Source organism: Petromyzon marinus, chromosome 22 (genome assembly GCF_048934315.1).
Source record: "Petromyzon marinus isolate PM22_M1 ecotype Great Lakes invasive population chromosome 22, UKy_Petmar_22M1.pri1.0, whole genome shotgun sequence".
Taxonomy (NCBI): Eukaryota; Metazoa; Chordata; class Hyperoartia; order Petromyzontiformes; family Petromyzontidae; genus Petromyzon; species Petromyzon marinus.
In genome coordinates, this window is record NC_133688.1 from 11,802,093 (window position 1) to 11,819,752 (window position 17,660).

The 17,660-nt window shown below is 52.7% G+C and overlaps 1 protein-coding gene across 5 annotated transcripts in view; it reads left to right on the plus strand.

The window, feature by feature from the left end:
• LOC116945009 (pre-B-cell leukemia transcription factor 1-like) overlaps positions 1-3,572 on the plus strand; it is a 235,145-nt gene extending 231,573 nt beyond the window's left edge. For all 5 annotated transcript variants that reach the window (XM_032959053.2, XM_032959049.2, XM_032959050.2 and 2 more), the window contains one exon: positions 815-3,572. In XM_032959053.2, coding sequence (XP_032814944.1) covers positions 815-907 — 93 coding nt within the window. In that variant the 3' untranslated portion in view covers positions 908-3,572. The remainder of the gene's footprint in view (positions 1-814) is intronic.
• The last annotated feature ends 14,088 nt before the right edge of the window (positions 3,573-17,660 follow it).

Consider the following 17,660-nt stretch of genomic DNA (forward strand, 5'->3'; position numbering starts at 1 on the left):
AGCACCATAATTAAACCCACAAAGGAGATTACTCTCCTCGAAATCCACTGTGCAGATTAACCCCCAGCAACCTCCTCGATACCCTGCGAGTGGGGGGGGGGGGCCTTCGAACACCGATCTCCGAGCGGTCCACCGACCCTGGAACGGAGAGGCGTGCGGCAGTTAGCCGTACGCCCGGCGTGGTGGGGTGCTTGTTGTGGTGGTGGAGGTGAACCGTGTAATGCAGCCCTTTAGAGGTGGGGTTGGTGGATCACGCAGAGATCACAACGCGCGCAACACTCCCAGTGCGCCGGACTTGCACGTTGGCCAGGAGAGGCGAGTGCAGCAAAATGGGTTTTCGTGACCCCCATCTGTGTGGTTTTTCGTGACCCATCTGTCTCCACGCGAAAAATAATCTTGAGGCTTCCCTCGATAAAGCACTCTCATCGGTATTGACAGTGGGACTCGCCAAACAGCGAATGCGGCGGCGGGGTGAAAACCATTAGGCGCATCACCCAATTGACTGCCCTGTACGCCACACGTACTCTGGTGGCACAAGCGGACTACTCCGCTCGGCAACCAATGGCTCGCAACATTTAAAATACAATTGTGCCCCGGTGCTTTTTTGAAACGGCGTATGAAAGAAGAAGAATGATTGACGTCGATCGTAGACCACATTTGACGCAGATTACGCTTAAAGAATGCAATGTGTTTTTTTGAACGTCATCGCTCATGCGTCCTCGTCCGCAGTTCCGTGCGATCTGCTGACTCGCGTGTGGGCCCCCTCTGCCCCCTCTGCCCCCCCCCCCCACCGATCCCCCGCGTGGCACCGCAGGCTAACGGCGGCTGGCAGGACGCAACCACCCCTTCCTCCGTCACGTCTCCCACCGAGGGGCCGGGCAGCGTGCATTCCGACACCTCCAACTGATGCACTCGCCTCGCAACCCCCCAAACCCACCTCCCCCGCCTCGCCCCTTGGTCCCCCACGCCCCTCACCCCCCTGCTCCCACCCTCCGCCCCTCCACTGCCCTGCCAGTGCGCACCACTGAGGAGCCCCCCCCTCCTCCGCTCCACCCCTCCCCTATTTCTCGTGGTGCATCTTTCAAGGTCAAAGGTCAACGTCTCCGTTGGAGCGTCTCTTCCCACACGCTCGAATAACCGAGCGTTGTGGGCGGCGGCGGGGGGGAGGGGCGCCGCGTGTTCTCGTTGACGGCGCACGAGCCAGTGGGGATATTCCACATTCCTATGGTGGGGACCAATCTCTCTCTGCATAGGATAACCACTTCTCGCAATTTCGTCGCTAATTTTATCGACTCGGGAGAGGCGATGGCCCAGGATTGTAAGTCGCAACATTTCGATTGTCAGGCCCTCTCCACCGCACGATACCGAAATTCGATTTTTAAAATTTGTTGTTGCGGAACGTCTTCGCTTTGCGAGCAGCTAAAAAAAAACCCCCTCTTGGGTCTCGCCCATTGGCCGATTTGAACGTTTGTACTTGGCGTGGCCCTCCCCATTAGGTCGACTCAGCCTAAAATGAGAACCCGATGCAGAGCGTGAGCGCGCTCTGCTCCCTCGCAGCAATCCCAAGTAAGAGGCGTCTGCAAGCAGGGGAGGCGGGATGATGTAAATGTCATCGCACATTTGTGCAAATGTGAAGCTCAAAGCTGATCGCTATCAAGATTACAAATAAAGAAATCACAATTATACAGTAAGGTATAATATATTCAATAATAGCCTAGACCGTGAAACCTCAAGGGCCCTCCCCCTCCACCCCCCGAACCATCGTTCACTTATTTTCAGAGTTAGGGCTCCCAGGTTTTGAGCGTCCCCCGCGAGAGGACTCGTTTGTAAAATCTTCCTTTCGTCGAACCGAGTTGCGTTTTTCCAAAATCCATTTCTTCGTCTCGCTCGTCGGCGGGGAGAAGTCTCCAGCTCGTCTCTCTAGCCACGCCGGGAGGATGGGGGGGGGGGGTGGGAAACGGCTGACTACGCCGGCGGAGCGCCGGATAAAGGCCCGGCGGGGATCGCTCGGCCCTCGGCAGAGCCAGCAGCGGCGGGAGGGGCTGAGGGAGAGCGACTTGTCGGGCTGACTGCGGAGCTCCGCAAAAAGTGTGCCAATCTCACCGCACCCCCTGTCCCCCCCCCCCCTCAACGTGGGTCTGTTCCGAATGGCGCCACGTTCATTTCACCGTGACTTCACGTCGCGTCCGCTATCAGAGGACAGGACGAAGGGAAGTTGCCGAAAAAGTTTTCATCCGGCTCTCTCTGTCTGCAAAGTTGGGTCATTTCCAAGCACGACGTTTTCGGTGAAAGTTATCGCAAAATGAACCGCGGGACTTCCACGCGGAGCGGTTAAATTAGAACAATCACACGGCTTGCGGAGAGTTTAACATGCTTTGAATAAAGTTAAATAGGTGACACGCAATGCGCTGCGGGAAGTCTTCTTGCAAGTGTGACGTCCACTAAGCCAGGTAGACGTAACGCAATTTGGATAACCGTTCAAACAGATGCAATAAATTCGGCGAATTATCACAACTCCTCGTCGCACATCCGCATTGACGGGCATGGAACCTCGTGCACTTAGCAAGAGGTGTTTTACGGCTACGAAAATAAAGCTCTTGAGAGAGAGAGCGAGCGAGCGAGCGAGCCGGTGACGAAGCATCGCGCTCCCGTGCCCGTCCGAACCGTCGCGCGGCAGCGACGCCGACGCTGCGTCCGTCGATGAAAACATCGGTCCTGTAAAACATTCAAGCAACCGCACGCAAGCCAAAGCGGCTTTCAGAAGGCAGAGCGACTTGGCCGAGACGAGGAGTGAGAGGAAGTGGGGGGGGGGGGGGAGGTGAAGGTGGAAGTGGGGGGGGGGGGAGAGCTGTCCCTGGTACCTTAAGCGCATTTCGTGAATCTGCGGTTCCCCAAGTCCGTTTCCGACCGTCGCTCTTGACGGTCGGCGCGGGGCAGACCGTCCAAAACCGAGGCCGAGAAACACGAAGTGAAGGTCGAGGGGTGGTGTGTGGGGGGGGGGGGGGTGAACGTCTTGGCTCCAGGTTTGGTTGCCCGGTGGGTGGTTTCGCGCCGACGACGCTCAAGATTCCGATCGATCAGAGCCGCGCCGACCTCCGGGTTCGGAATGCGGAACGTCACGCGGGGCTCGAGGTGAACTCGTTTCCGAGTTAAACCGATGGGGCGATTCCCCCCCCTCCCCCCTCTTGGCCACGGCCGCGGGGGGAGGGGATTTCCACCTCGGCGGAGAGGGACGATGCCAACTCGTCACCGGTTATAAAGAGCATCTGCCCAGCTGCCTACGTGCGCCATCAAGCCCGTGACCTCAAGCGTGGCGACGCTCGAGCAACTGTGCGTCGAAGCTCCTGGAAGTGAATGGCGTGTTACTTGTACTCGGATTGCTGACGTGTGTAGGTGATAACTGTCGTCACAATTACGTCCTGTGTCTGCACGTGCATTCGTTTGTTAGGCATGCACAACGGGTTTCGATCTCAAATGTAGTCGGATACATTGAGTGTCTTAGAGGAGTGTTGCCGTTACCTAAAGCTTCTGCTCTACTCGAATGAGGAAGGAAGGGCTCATTCCCTTTTTTTTTTTTTAAAAATACATCGTAACTTCAACAACGGTGAATATATTCAAGACGAGACGAGATTTTTTTTTTAGGTCGCGATCCTTCATCTGCGTTTGTTTCCAATTACCGCCCCCCCCCCCCCCCCCCAACAACAAACACCAAATCCCTCTTTCATGTACGGACACCCGCGCAGCTGCAGAAACAAATTCAGAGAGGACCCCGCGGCCACGGCCCGATGGAAAGGCAAGAATCGCGGTCGGAGCGAGCACCGGGGGACAGAATTCGCGTGTGGTGCACGTACACAACTGGGCAGTTGTTGTCCTCTGGGTGTTGTTGTTGCTTTGCGTGCGCGCGCTCCGCGGCCGGAGGAGGCGGTGGCGGGGGGTGGTGAGTTGGGCTGGTGTCTCTGCTCGTCGTCATCGTCGTCGTCGTCGTCGTCCCGCATTTCGTTTCGCGCTCCCCCCAAGAAGCCGGAGACGCTCCCAGAGTGGCTTAGGGAGACGAAGCAGAACGCGGAACGGGTCTCTGGAGGGACGAACGCACGCGCGTCCACATCTAAATCTGTTGGGGGGTGGGGGAGGGGGGGGTTCCGAGCGGGTTTGTGGATGACCATTTCCAGAAAATGAAACAAAAACAGGGTGTGATGGGGACGGGGTCCAGAGGGTTCCAAGGGTTTTTGGGAGGTGGGGGGGGGGAGAAGACACTGCCGCGTCTCCACCGCTAACGAACGCTGAGCGGCATTCGAAGAATGGGGATTTGGCTTCTTTCAGGTAAATGTAAATAGCGTAGACGCACGCCGCCGCTGACGACGGCCGTTCGGAACGGCGGCGCACAGCGGGCGCGGTGAGAAACACCCCCGACGGGCACCCCCCCCCACCCCCCCCACCCCCCCCCCGTCGCGTGGGGCGCCGCCGCTGTCGTCCGGTGGACTCCCGAGGGAGCCGAACTCATCACCGCGTCGATCGATCCCTCGTGGAGCGGCTGAAGGGTGAACGGAGTGGCGGGTGGGGTGGGAATCTCCCATCGCACGTCGGAGTTTGATGGGCCCGGTGCTGTTCGTCGGGAGCTTAAAGTCACAGCCGACGGTCGCGCGTTAAAACCCCCCAGTTCCCGTGCCCCCCCCCCCCCCCTCCACCACCACCGCCTCTTGCTAAACCCCGAACTTCTTGGTCGTCGCTTGTGTAAAAAAAAAAAAAGAGAGAAAATAACTGATTCCGATGAACACCGTCGCATGTGAAACCCGTTTGCCTCGCGTCTCCCTCCATCTCCTCTCCTCTTCTCTCCCGGTTTTTATGGCTCCACGTGGCGAGCGGCCGAGCGTTGTTGTGCCGATCGAGCCGGGGGGGGGGGAGGAAACGCGCCCCCCCCCCCTTGTGAGGTTTTCGGGGTTTTTGTTTGTCTCTCTCTCTCTTCCTCATCTGCATGGGGGTCTCGATGGGGGGTCTTGATGGGGGTCTCGATGGGGGTCTTGATGGGGGTCTTGATGGGGGTCTCGATGGGGGTCTCGATGGGGGGTCTTGATGGGGGTCTTGATGGGGGTCTTGATGGGGGTCTCGATTGGGGTCTCGATGGGGCTCTCGATTGGGGTCTCGATGGGGTCTCGATTGGGGTCTCGATTGGGGTCTCGATGGGGTCTCGATGCGCGCTCCGCCACCGTTCCCTGTCCACGGGGCCGTCGGCGCGACCTCTGCCGAAAAAAAACGCAAACGGGCATAACTTTATCGCTTCCTTAGTGCCCTGTGCTGTAACGTTTCATCAATTTAACATAGCAGCAATTATACCTCACGCAACTTAATCTTAGAACCAATGGTCATTGAAAAAATAAGTTTAAAAAAAATCAGTAAAATAAGATGATGATAATAATATTAAAGGTCAGTCCTCCTCTGTCTTTTACAAATGCTGATACTTACTACCTCTTTGCAACAATATCTGGACATCGGTTTAACAACTCCTCCAAACAGCGCGGCAAGGTATAGCTTTAATGTACACGCAAAACTGCTGAGTGGTTTTTTTGTCCTCGTATCTGTTTCACGTCTCTCTCTCTTCTTCTTCTCTCTCTCTGTCACGACGAATCAGGGTTACAGCTGAGGTGACTTAAATGAGCGGTTTGGGAGACTCGTCTCGGGCGTGACTTTGCGGACGTGCGGTAGTATAACCTCCCACCCCGCGAGGCGCTGGTTTTCCCACCACCACCCCCTTTCAAAAAAACTTTTTATGTACTGTACGTTGAACTTCTTTCGCACCGTACGTAGCCAACCGGCGCTAATCGGAGGTGCGGGCAGGGGTGTGGTGAGGTTTAGGATAACAAACTTAAGTACACAAAAAAAAATCACTTATAAAAGAAACGAGTCTGTCAATCTAGACTTAAAAGTGCAGAAATCCCAGCGACTTCTTAATATCGCAAGGAAGAGCGTTCCAGACGGCCGCAGAAGCGCCGTGAACGCAAATGCTGAAGGCGCGGGTGGGGTGGGGTGGCTTGCTCTATCCCAGGAGAACTGTGGCATTCCAAATCTCGTCGCACGCAACTGTGCTGTAACGCTTGGGTGGAAGCTCGCCATCTCTCGTGGGACTTGATGCCGTCTTTTTTCGCACCACGTGAGAACTTGTTTTTCAAGGCCAGCGTTTCTAAGAATGAGGCTGAAAGAGATAATTCACCTTCGAGGGCAAAACGCCCCGGGCATTAGGCCTCGGTTCAGGCGCCTCACGTGTGAGGCCTGGGCTCAGACATTGTGTAACAAGGCCAAAGTAAGACCAAGACGATGCCAAATGGTGCAACGACAAAGCCTCGAGAATCAGGCCAAAGGCAAAAAAACGTCCATCGTGGTTGTAACGTCTCATCAGCTCAACTCAAGCCTTTAACAGCGACATCGAATCAAAGGGCTAAGCCCTGGCTACTATCTTTAGCCTTGAAACACAAGTCTTCTCAAGAGCTGTGGTGGTGTTGGATCACTTGCTGGACTTTATTATCATCTTAGTTTTCTTTTTATCTTTTTTTTTACTCAAAGTGAACAAATTAAACCTTTTTTTCTGATTGCACCCCCTCGCAACATTACTCACACACCCGTACAGGGTCCCTTCACGTTTGTTGACTCCCCCTTCTATCCACACCATGTTGCATTCGTGTTGCCTGCGGTGTTACGGAGGGATGGTTGTTGTGATGTTTACGGGCTCTTCTCCTGTGTTCCGAGTTCCATGCGGGGATGACTCATGGGGGGTGGGGGGGGGGCAAGGCAATTTCAACCGAAATTTGATGTGGAAATAATCCGAACGAACGGGAACTATCGACGGTGTGTTCCATTTCCCTGGCAAATATTGGTGGAAACTGCATTTCGGTCAACGTACGAGTGTATTTTTGTTTTCAAAGAGTGATGTTTTAAGACCCGCTTTGCTCAGTTGGTGCACTGTCTATCACAGTTATGGGATCAGTTCGTTGAGGATTGAGCCTCAATACTACACAGCCAAACTTGAGACTGATATACACCCAGAAAGTATATTCGGGAGAATATAATTCCAATGGGGTATTCATTTATGGTCTACTTTTTTGCGCAGTAGATTCACGATGCCTGAAGGGTGTGGACGATTTGTTCCAATTTAATTTACAATCTGGAAGCATGCGACCAATTTGAGCTAATAAAAATCAACAAATAATTTTCCGCAATTTCGTGGGATATTTTAGTACTGCATTCGTACAAATTGACACCCCCCTCCCCCGCAAAGGCTCAGGGAAATAAGTAAATAAACATTCGTGGTTCTTTCGGTAAAGTCATGTGACTTTACCGAAAGAACCAAGAATATAAATCCCTGCAGTCACGAAAGCTTTAAATCAAAAGTAAATAAACGTTTACTCTTTTCGAAAACCACGTCGTGCTCTGTTAACAAACTCAGAGGAGTTTCGATGCTAAGTAGGCAATTCGACCGGACCTGATCTCTTACGATGATGAGATATTAAACAAATGTGGGCTGTAAGAAAAGGACTTGTGACTCCGGGAGTGGTCGTGTATATTTACACGGTTGGTTATATCACAAACATAGCTAAGGTCAGATTATAGTCTTACACGTGCAATGGACAGCCCAAGACAAACACAGCTCCATCCTCTCCTTGTCACTCGTAGTTACGTGCCAATTGCTCTACTAAATTCTGAACTGATAGGTGACGTTTCATGCATTTGAAACAAATCAATGAGTCTCCTTGCTCAAAAGAGCGTGGAGTCCAAAGCTTATTTCTATTCGTGGATGTGAGCCGGCGGTGGAAACTCCATATTTTCATGGCCAGGGGCGAGTCTGTCCATCGTACGTCCATTGTTGACCTCCCCAAGAAAAATGGTACTCAATTTTCCGATTCCCCCAGGGGCACGTTCTGCCAAGTTGACCCTCGGCCAGGATTTGAACGTTGTTAGTCCTCGAATTGCGATTTGGGACCATCTTGACGTCGGCGCCACTCTCGCAGGTAGTTCATTTCATTGCCGTTCTTCAATATTTTTACAGCCCTTGCACACGCTGACCAAAGCTGTTCTCTTTCTCTCTCTGGCATAGAACGTCATCTCGTTTCCCCCCCCCCCCCGACCCACCCCCCGCCCTTTGAACCGCCATTCCATTAGGGTCACGTTTTCAGAACGGTTGCTCGGCGGGTTAATTGGTGGTAACGGTGCATGCACCCATATAATCGGGCCACGTTTCGTAAAATAAAACTTAAAAAATCCTACGCCGGACCACCCGTGCCAAAGTTTTGGGAGTCATGAGTCGCCAATTATCTGCCTCTGTCCAGCATACCACCAATTAATATTTATTCCTGCCTGTTCACCATCTATTTTTAACAGCACACCCGACGCGCTGTCTCTCTATTTCGTGACGGCCGCGACGGTCGCGTGAAGCTCTCGGCGGGGAAGGGGGGGGGGCGGGGTCCGAGCCAGCGTTCGCTTTTTCGACCGCGTCGTGCACGGGATGCGTCTAAAGCCTCGTTTCCAAACGCGCGCGCCCCGGATCGCGTGCGATCGCGATCCGCGGCTCGCCACGGCTACCCCCCACGCCCCCCCCCCCCGGCGCACCGAATGTCGGCGTAGAGACCGCCGCAACATCAGCAGCGGCAACAGCAACAAAACACCACGTCTAACATCTCTCGGCTGATTTGTAGCGGTTGGAAGGGAGCGTGGTGAGTTGGCTCCTGCACCCCGGTTTCCCGAATCTAAACGTTTGGACCCCGGAGATAATTTTCCATTGGTCCGCGTAAGCTCGTGCGCAACACCGCTGGCACAGCCCCGGGTCGCTTTAATCTGGAACCCCCCCCGCCCCCACCCCCCCGCGATGCCCCGTGACGTTCAGACACGATCGTGGTGGCACCGTGCGGAGCCGGGGAACGTTGGGACCGCTGCGCGGCAATGTCGCGGTGTGGCGGCTTCGTGAATTCACGAATTGGCCTCCTGAAAGAAGAAGAAAAAAAATGATATCGAATCCGCCGCCTTTAAAAGGAAAGGTGAGACGATGCGAAGGCGAAGATGGCTCGCTTCTTGTACCGTCGACAATGTGGGCTGATGCCGCTCGGCTTGTCGCGGGAACCAGGCTTTAGGAAACCGGCTCGCTGGGGTGCGGAACAGGAATGAATGTGGGGGATGAAGGGAGGGTAACGGAAAAAGGATTTATGGGCCTTGGGAGGGAAGGAAAACTACACCTAAATCCACACGCGCGCCCCCCAAAATGTACATAACCGGTACTATAACCATTAGGGTGACGGAAGCGGAAGAAAAGGAAACAAAAATGTCATTGCGTTTGATAGAGCCTTTTTTATGGATGAAATCTTGCGCAAAAAAAAAACAAAAAAAGTATAATTAGGAATCATTGTGTCGTCTTTCACTGCTTATTGTATAGTGGACTCTGTGTTATGACACGGTTACACTTGTTGCTGGTTGAGTTAATTTTTTTTCCTCCTCTCTCGCTCTCTCCTTTGTTTTTGTATTGCAGAAACATTGACTTTAAAAAAAATGATTAAAAAAATACAAAAAAAAATATTGATATTGACCAGGCAAAAAAAATAATCACGGCACAAAGGTTTCCCTCGGCAGAGTTTCCTTTTTTGGGGGGGGGCTTATTCACGCACGCGTCCATATCGGCCCGGTGTTACCACTCTAACGTAGCTGTGACCGTTTAAAGAAAATAAGACAAAAACGGAGTTTAAACAAAAAAGGTTTTTTTTTCTTCCGATGGATCAGAATAATCCGTCTCACACCTGCGGTATTCATCAGATGAATGAACAAGAGATCATACTTTTTTACTTAACTTTAAACAACAGATTTTTAAAAATGTAAAAGTTAAGGCATTTTTTTTGTCATCGTTTTTATTTTTCATTGGGATTTTTTTTGGTTTGTTACAAGGGTCCGGTATACAATTATAGTACTGCCCTTGCGATAACTGAAAAAAATATATAATTGTGTACATTTTTGTTGTTTAGTTAGAACTTAATAAAAATAATGAAAAAAAAATCTGTAATGCTAGTGCATAAATCCTTGTAGGTATCCACAAACATAATGCAATACCAAATACTTAGGCACAGGCTCTTGTTCAAGGCATACGACTTGTTGAATTAAAAGATCTTTATATACGTTGGGACTCCCATTTTTTTTGTTTACTGTGGATTTATTTTTGTCTCGCGCCTTTTAACTGACATTTTTTTTCTCCTGTGTATATTTTAAACGAGTTGTACAAGCGTGCGGAGTAAAATGTAACCGCTGACCACATTGTCCCTCTCATTTTTGTCTTCACTCGACGCCGGGTAGAGCGTGTTCACCCCTTTTGCCGCTGCACCAAAACTAAACTATACATTTCGATTTAAAGCTTTCGTGACTGCAATGATTCATCTTCGTTGGTTCTTTCGGTAAAGTCACGTATCAATTTATTTATTATTTTATTCTCATTCTACGTGACTTTACCGAAAGAACCAAATAAGATCAACTATACATTTTTTATTTTTTTAATTTTACCCGGTAAGGCCCACTCAGATTGTAAATGTTGTGGATTCACTCTTCAACACACCGGTGGGCTGAAGTAGTAACTATTTGGCGTTTTGTTTACTGATTGGCCGTGTCGGGTGGTGGAGGGTTTCGACACGTTTATACTTACGCAATCTAACCAAAAAAAACCTCTTATGATTAATATTGATCGTGAAATCCTGCTACGTGTTAAACCCATTGAGCTGTTAGCTCGTTTTCAGAAGCGACCTGGCCACAAATGATGGCTCAACGAAGTGGCTTATCACGTGGACATTTACCGCGGCTAAATACTCTCTAAACGCTTGTTTCCAAATGTGGAGGGGAAAACCGGAGGAACCGGAGAAAAATCCACGTGACCACGGGGAGAGAGAGACACACGCAAACTCCAAATATACAACAGCAGGTGTCAGGATCGGGATTGAACCCACGACCTCCTGTATACCAGGCGAGGTAGTTAACATCTCGACACTGCTGCACCAACCCACGTTAAGGCAGTGGTTCCCGCTACGCTTGAAATTGCAACCTTTCGATTGCTTGCACATTCGCTCTAAACACGGCCGGTGTCACTGTTTTATTAGAGCCAGACTCTCCGAGTATTGGATCACACGGAAATAGAAAAAAAGTCTAACCGCCGTCCCCTCGTGTGCCGCTGGATGGGAGGTCGTGGGCGGCGCTTCGCGAGGTCATCAGCATCGTGAGCCCTGTCCCGCTGGGCGTGGCTTGTAGGGGTTTTCCCGCGTTCGAAGGACGCGGTGTTGAGTCCCGGCAGCTACATTAAAAGGGGCCCCGCGAGTACCTTACACAAAAAAAGTAGTTGACAATTATTCGTCCCAGCTGCATTATTTATCAAGCAAAGCCCGACTGATGTCGCAAGACTCTTTTTACGATGTGAGGCCAATTTCCTTTCTGAGTACGCTATTTTTAATCAGATCTACCATACATACGCATAGGTTTCCTACCAAGATATTGACAACTATGCCAACAAAAAAACATTCTGCAGCATGCAAGCAGAAACGTTTCATTCATTCATTGTTAATAATAAATAAAAATGTAATTACAAATTCTTTTAATCCATTTCGTTTTATATCCTGGACCGCATGGGCACAATTGGCCGTAATGTGCCGGTACGTAATTGCGGTGGTTCCTCAACTGACCACAATCCAGTCATAAGTCACTAATAACAGTTTATATTCGAAGCACAATTGCAAAACAAAGGTGGGCAGTCGGACGCCTGTAAGGGGGGGGGGGGGGCCGTGCAGGCTACCATGAAACCGCGACGACGCGTTCCTCCGAAAGGGAAATGTGGAAATTGGGCCGTAGCAGCACTTTGCAATAAAATAAAAATGCTGAAAAGTCAAACAATAATTTCCCCCGGCTCTTGTCCGTGCGGTCGCCGGCCAAAAACGCTCCTCGTAACGACGACGGAAGCGGCACGTGGCACAGCCGCGCAGTTGAACATTTCGCAAAAGAGTGTGACAAAATTTCCATTTCGGTCTGCTTTGCTTTCTGCCCGAGTGAATTTTCAAATCTGACGTTCTGACCTCGCGCTGCCTCTGTAATCAGTAAAATGCAACACACGCGCCGGTGAAGACTTATCTTTGCGAAGTCATGAGTATTATTGAGAGTCAAGACTCGAGGCTCTGTTCAAGCTCCCAGTGAACCTTTGCTGAGGTCACTCATTCTCCAATGTTGCCCTCCCCGCCCCACCCCCCCCCCCACGTTTTGGCTCAAGATCCAGGAGACCTTGGTAGGACACCCTTAAAGTAGACCATGGAGATCCCTCTGTGTTGCAGCCTCTGAAGGCTCTCATAGAATGAAGCAACGATGAACCGTGACGGGCTACTTGGATCCAATGAAAATTACAAACGAGGGTTTTGTTATTATTTGGGCCTTTCAGTAAAGCCACGTAGATAGAAAAATAATTTTAAAAATCACGACTTTTCGATCGCAACAACAAGCAATCGTCTTCAGGTGAAAAAATAGCGAGAGAGTTGTATGGCCAACTCCGCAGCTTCCTCGTCGTGGAGGTAGCTCAGCTCTCCGATCTTACATTGACATGCAAATTTCTTCACTAGCCCCGCCCACTTTTCTTATGACCCTTGGGCTACACCCATCTCAAACCTTTATAACATCCTGCCTCGGCAGCTCTCTCGCTATTTTTTCACCTGATGACGATTGCTTGTGTTGCGATCAAAACGTCGTGATATTACTTATTATTTTTTTCTATCTACGTGGCTTTACCGAAAGACTCAAATAATATGAATTCCTGCAGTCACGAAAGCTTTAAGTGGAGGGTTTTGTTATTGCTCACGCCATGCTCTTTCAATCTGACTACACATCAAAATTGATTTAGCATTCAGAAACACATTCACGCTGGGGTTAGTATCATCGCCCATGGCCAAATCGCTCGGAATGCGCTTAATACAATCGTATCTCAGAAGCTAAGCATGGAGATTGAGCCTGGACAGTGCTTGTGTAGTGGATTAACACCCGCATACAGGGGGGAATGGTAAAGACGCGCGAGTTATGGACCAGTGGGGTTACGTAGGGCCAGCCAGGTGTGGCGGCGGGTTAACTGTGCGGTACTGACGGGCCAATTAATCTGGAGAGCGATGTACGGCTGTGATTGGCTGGGGTTGTTGTCAAGGGCGAGGTGGCGCCGGGATGTCTGGGAATAGAGGGGGGCAAGTAACAGGTGCGGGGGGGGGGGGACGCGGGGCGTCGCTGGAATATATTCGGGAGACGGGAAGAACGAGGGGAGTTGTGGTTGGGACTGGAACGACGGAGGTGTGGGAGAAACGGGGAGAAGACATAGGAGACAGAACAGCTAGCAGTGAAGCAGAGACAAGCAGAGACAAGGAGTGACTGGGAGGAGCAGAGACAAGGAGTGACTGAGAGGAGCAGAGACAAGCAGAGACAAGGAGCGACTGAGAGTGACAGAGAGAAGCAGAGACAGAGTGAGACAAGGGGGACAGAGATAGACATAGATACGGAGAGGGTACAGAGACAGAGATAAACAGAGTGAGACATAAGAGACAGAGTGAGATAGAGGGAGACAGAGAGAGACATAGCTACGGAGAGGGTACGGAGAGAGACAGGGAGAGATAACCAGAGTGAGACATAGAGACACAGAGGGAGACAGAGAGAGACATAGACACAGAGAGAGTACAGAGAGAGACAGGGAGAGATAGATGGAGTGAGACAGAGAGAGACAGAGATGCAGAGTGGGAGAGACAGAGACAGCTAGCGACGAAGAGAGACAGAGACAACGAGTGACGGAGAGAGACAGCGAGTGATGGAGAGAGACAGCGAGCGACGAAGAGAGACAGAGACAGCGAGTGATGGAGAGAGACAGAGACAGCGAGTGACGGAGAGAGACAGGGACAGTGAGTGATGGAGAGAGACAGAGACAGCGAGCGACGGAGAGAGACAGCGACAGTGAGTGATGGAGAGAGACAGAGACAGCGAGCGACGGAGAGAGACAGGGACAGCGAGTGACGGGAGAGAGACAGAGACAGCGAGCGACGGAGAGAGACAGGGACAGCGAGCGACGGAGAGAGACAGGGACAGCGAGCGACGGAGAGAGACAGAGACAGCGAGTGACTAAGAGAGACAGAAACAGCGAGCGACGGAGAGAGACAGAGACAGCGAGTGACGGAGAGAGACAGAGAAAGCGAGTGACGGAGACAGACAGCAAGTGACGGAGAGAGACAGAGACAGCGAGTGACGGATAGAGACAGCAAGTGACGGAGAGAGATAGAGACAGCGAGTGACGGAGAGAGAGACAGAGACAGCGAGCGACGGAGAGAGACAGAGACAGCGAGTGACGGAGAGAGACAGAGACAGCGAGTGACGGAGAGAGACAGAGACAGCGAGTGACGGAGAGAGACCGAGACAGCGAGTGACGGAGAGAGACAGGGACAGCGAGTGACGGAGAGAGAGACAGGGACAGCGAGTGACGGAGAGAGACAGACAGCGAGCGACGGAGAGAGACAGAGACAGCGAGTGACGGAGAGAGACAGAGAAAGCGAGTGACGGAGAGAGAGACAAAGACAGCGAGTGACGGAGAGAGACAGACAGCGAGCGACTGAGAGAGACAGAGACAGCGAGTGACGGAGAGAGACAGAGACAGCGAGTGACGGACAGAGACAGCGAGTGACGAAGAGAGACAGAGACAGCGAGTGACGGAGAGAGAGACAGAGACAGCGAGTGACAGCGAGTGACGGAGAGAGACAGAGACAGCGAGTGACGGAGAGAGACAGAGACAGCGAGTGACGGAGAGAGACAGAGACAGCGAGTGACGGAGAGAGACAGAGACAGCGAGTGACGGAGAGAGACAGAGACAGAGACAGCGAGTGACGGAGAGGGACAGAGACAGCGAGTGACGGAGAGAGAGACAGAGACAGCGAGTGACGGAGAGAGACAGGGACAGCGAGTGACGGAGAGAGACAGAGACAGCAAGTGACGGAGAGAGACAGAGACAGCGAGCAACGGAGAGAGACAGAGACAGCGAGTGACGGAGAGACACAGACAGCGAGTGACGAAGAGAGACAGAGACAGCGAGCGACGGAGAGAGACAGAGACAGCGAGTGACGGAGAGAGACAGAGACAGCGAGCGACGAGGAGAAACAGAGACAGCGAGTGACGGAGAGAGACAGAGACCGCGAGTGACGGAGAGAGACAGAGACAGCGAGTGACGGAGAGAGACAGAGACCGCGAGCGACGGAGAGAGACAGAGACAGCGAGTGACGAGGAGAGACGGAGACAGCGAGCGACGGAGAGAGACAGAGACAGCGAGTGACGGAGAGAGAGACAGAGACAGCGAGTGACGGAGAGAGACAGACAGCGAGTGACGGAGAGAGACAGAGACAGCGAGTGACGGAGAGAGACAGACAGCGAGCGACGGAGAGAGACAGAGACAGCGAGTGACGAGGAGAGACAGAGACAGCGAGTGACGGAGAGAGAGACAGGGACAGCGAGCGACGGAGAGAGACAGAGACAGCGAGTGACGGAGAGAGAGACAGAGACAGCGAGTGACGGAGAGAGACCGAGACAGCGAGTGACGGAGAGAGACAGGGACAGCGAGTGACGGAGAGAGAGACAGGGACAGCGAGCGACGGAGAGAGACAGAGACAGCGAGTGACGGAGAGAGACAGAGAAAGCGAGTGACGGAGAGAGAGACAAAGACAGCGAGTGACGGAGAGAGACAGACAGCGAGCGACTGAGAGAGACAGAGACAGCGAGTGACGGAGAGAGACAGAGACAGCGAGTGACGGACAGAGACAGCGAGTGACGAAGAGAGACAGAGACAGCGAGTGACGGAGAGAGAGACAGAGACAGCGAGTGACGGAGAGAGACAGAGACAGAGACAGCGAGTGACGGAGAGGGACAGAGACAGCGAGTGACGGAGAGAGACAGCGAAAGTGAGCGACAGAGAGACAGAGACAGCGAGCGACGGAGAGACAGAGACAGACAGCGAGTGACGGAGAGAGACAGACAGCGAGTGACGGAGAGAGACAGAGACAGCGAGCGACGGAGAGAGACAGAGACAGCGAGTGACGGAGAGAGACAGACAGCGAGTGACGGAGAGAGACAGAGACAGCGAGTGACGGAGAGAGACAGAGACAGCGAGTGACGGAGAGAGACAGAGACAGCGAGTGACGAAGAGAGACAGAGACAGCGAGCGACGGAGAGAGACAGAGACAGCGAGTGACGGAGAGAGACAGAGACAGCGAGTGACGAGGAGAAACAGAGACAGCGAGTGACGGAGAGAGACAGAGACAGCGAGCGACGGAGAGAGACAGAGACAGCGAGTGACGAGGAGAGACGGAGACAGCGAGTGACGGAGAGAGAGACAGAGACAGCGAGTGACGGAGAGAGACAGAGACAGCGAGTGACGGAGAGAGACAGACAGCGAGCGACGGAGAGAGACAGAGACAGCGAGTGACGGAGAGAGACAGACAGCGAGCGACGGAGAGAGACAGAGACAGCGAGTGACGGAGAGAGACAGAGACAGCGAGTGACGGAGAGAGACAGACAGCGAGCGACGGAGAGAGACAGAGACAGCGAGTGACGGAGAGAGACAGACAGCGAGCGACGGAGAGAGACAGAGACAGCGAGTGACGAGGAGAGACAGAGACATCGAGTGACGGAGAGAGACAGGGACAGCGAGTGACGGAGAGAGACAGAGACAGAGAGCGACGGAGAGAGACAGAGACAGCGAGCGACGGAGAGAGACAGAGACAGCAAGCGACGGAGAGAGACAGAGACAGCGAGCGACGGAGAGAGACAGGGACAGCGAGCGACGGAGAGAGACAGAGACAGCGAGCGACGGAGAGAGACAGGGACAGCGAGCGACGGAGAGAGACAGAGACAGCGAGTGACGGAGAGAGACAGAGACAGCGAGTGACGGAGAGAGACGGAGACAGCGAGTGACGGAGAGGGACAGAGACAGCGAGTGACGGAGAGAGACAGGGACAGCGAGCGACGGAGAGAGACAGAGACAGCGAGTGACGGAGAGAGACAGAGAAAGCGAGTGACGGAGAGAGAGACAAAGACAGCGAGTGACGGAGAGAGACAGACAGCGAGCGACTGAGAGAGACAGAGACAGCGAGTGACGGAGAGAGACAGAGACAGCGAGTGACGGACAGAGACAGCGAGTGACGAAGAGAGACAGAGACAGCGAGTGACGGAGAGAGAGACAGAGACAGCGAGTGACGGAGAGAGACAGAGACAGCGAGTGACGGAGAGGGACAGAGACAGCGAGTGACGGAGAGAGACAGCGAAAGTGAGCGACAGAGAGAGAGACAGAGACAGCGAGCGACGGAGAGACAGAGACAGCGAGTGACGGAGAGAGACAGACAGCGAGTGACGGAGAGAGACAGAGACAGCGAGCGACGGAGAGAGACAGAGACAGCGAGTGACGGAGAGAGACAGACAGCGAGTGACGGAGAGAGACAGAGACAGCGAGTGACGGAGAGAGACAGAGACAGCGAGTGACGGAGAGAGACAGAGACAGCGAGCAACGGAGAGAGACAGAGACAGCGAGTGACGGAGAGAGACAGACAGCGAGTGACGGAGAGAGACAGAGACAGCGAGTGACGGAGAGAGACAGAGACAGCGAGTGACGG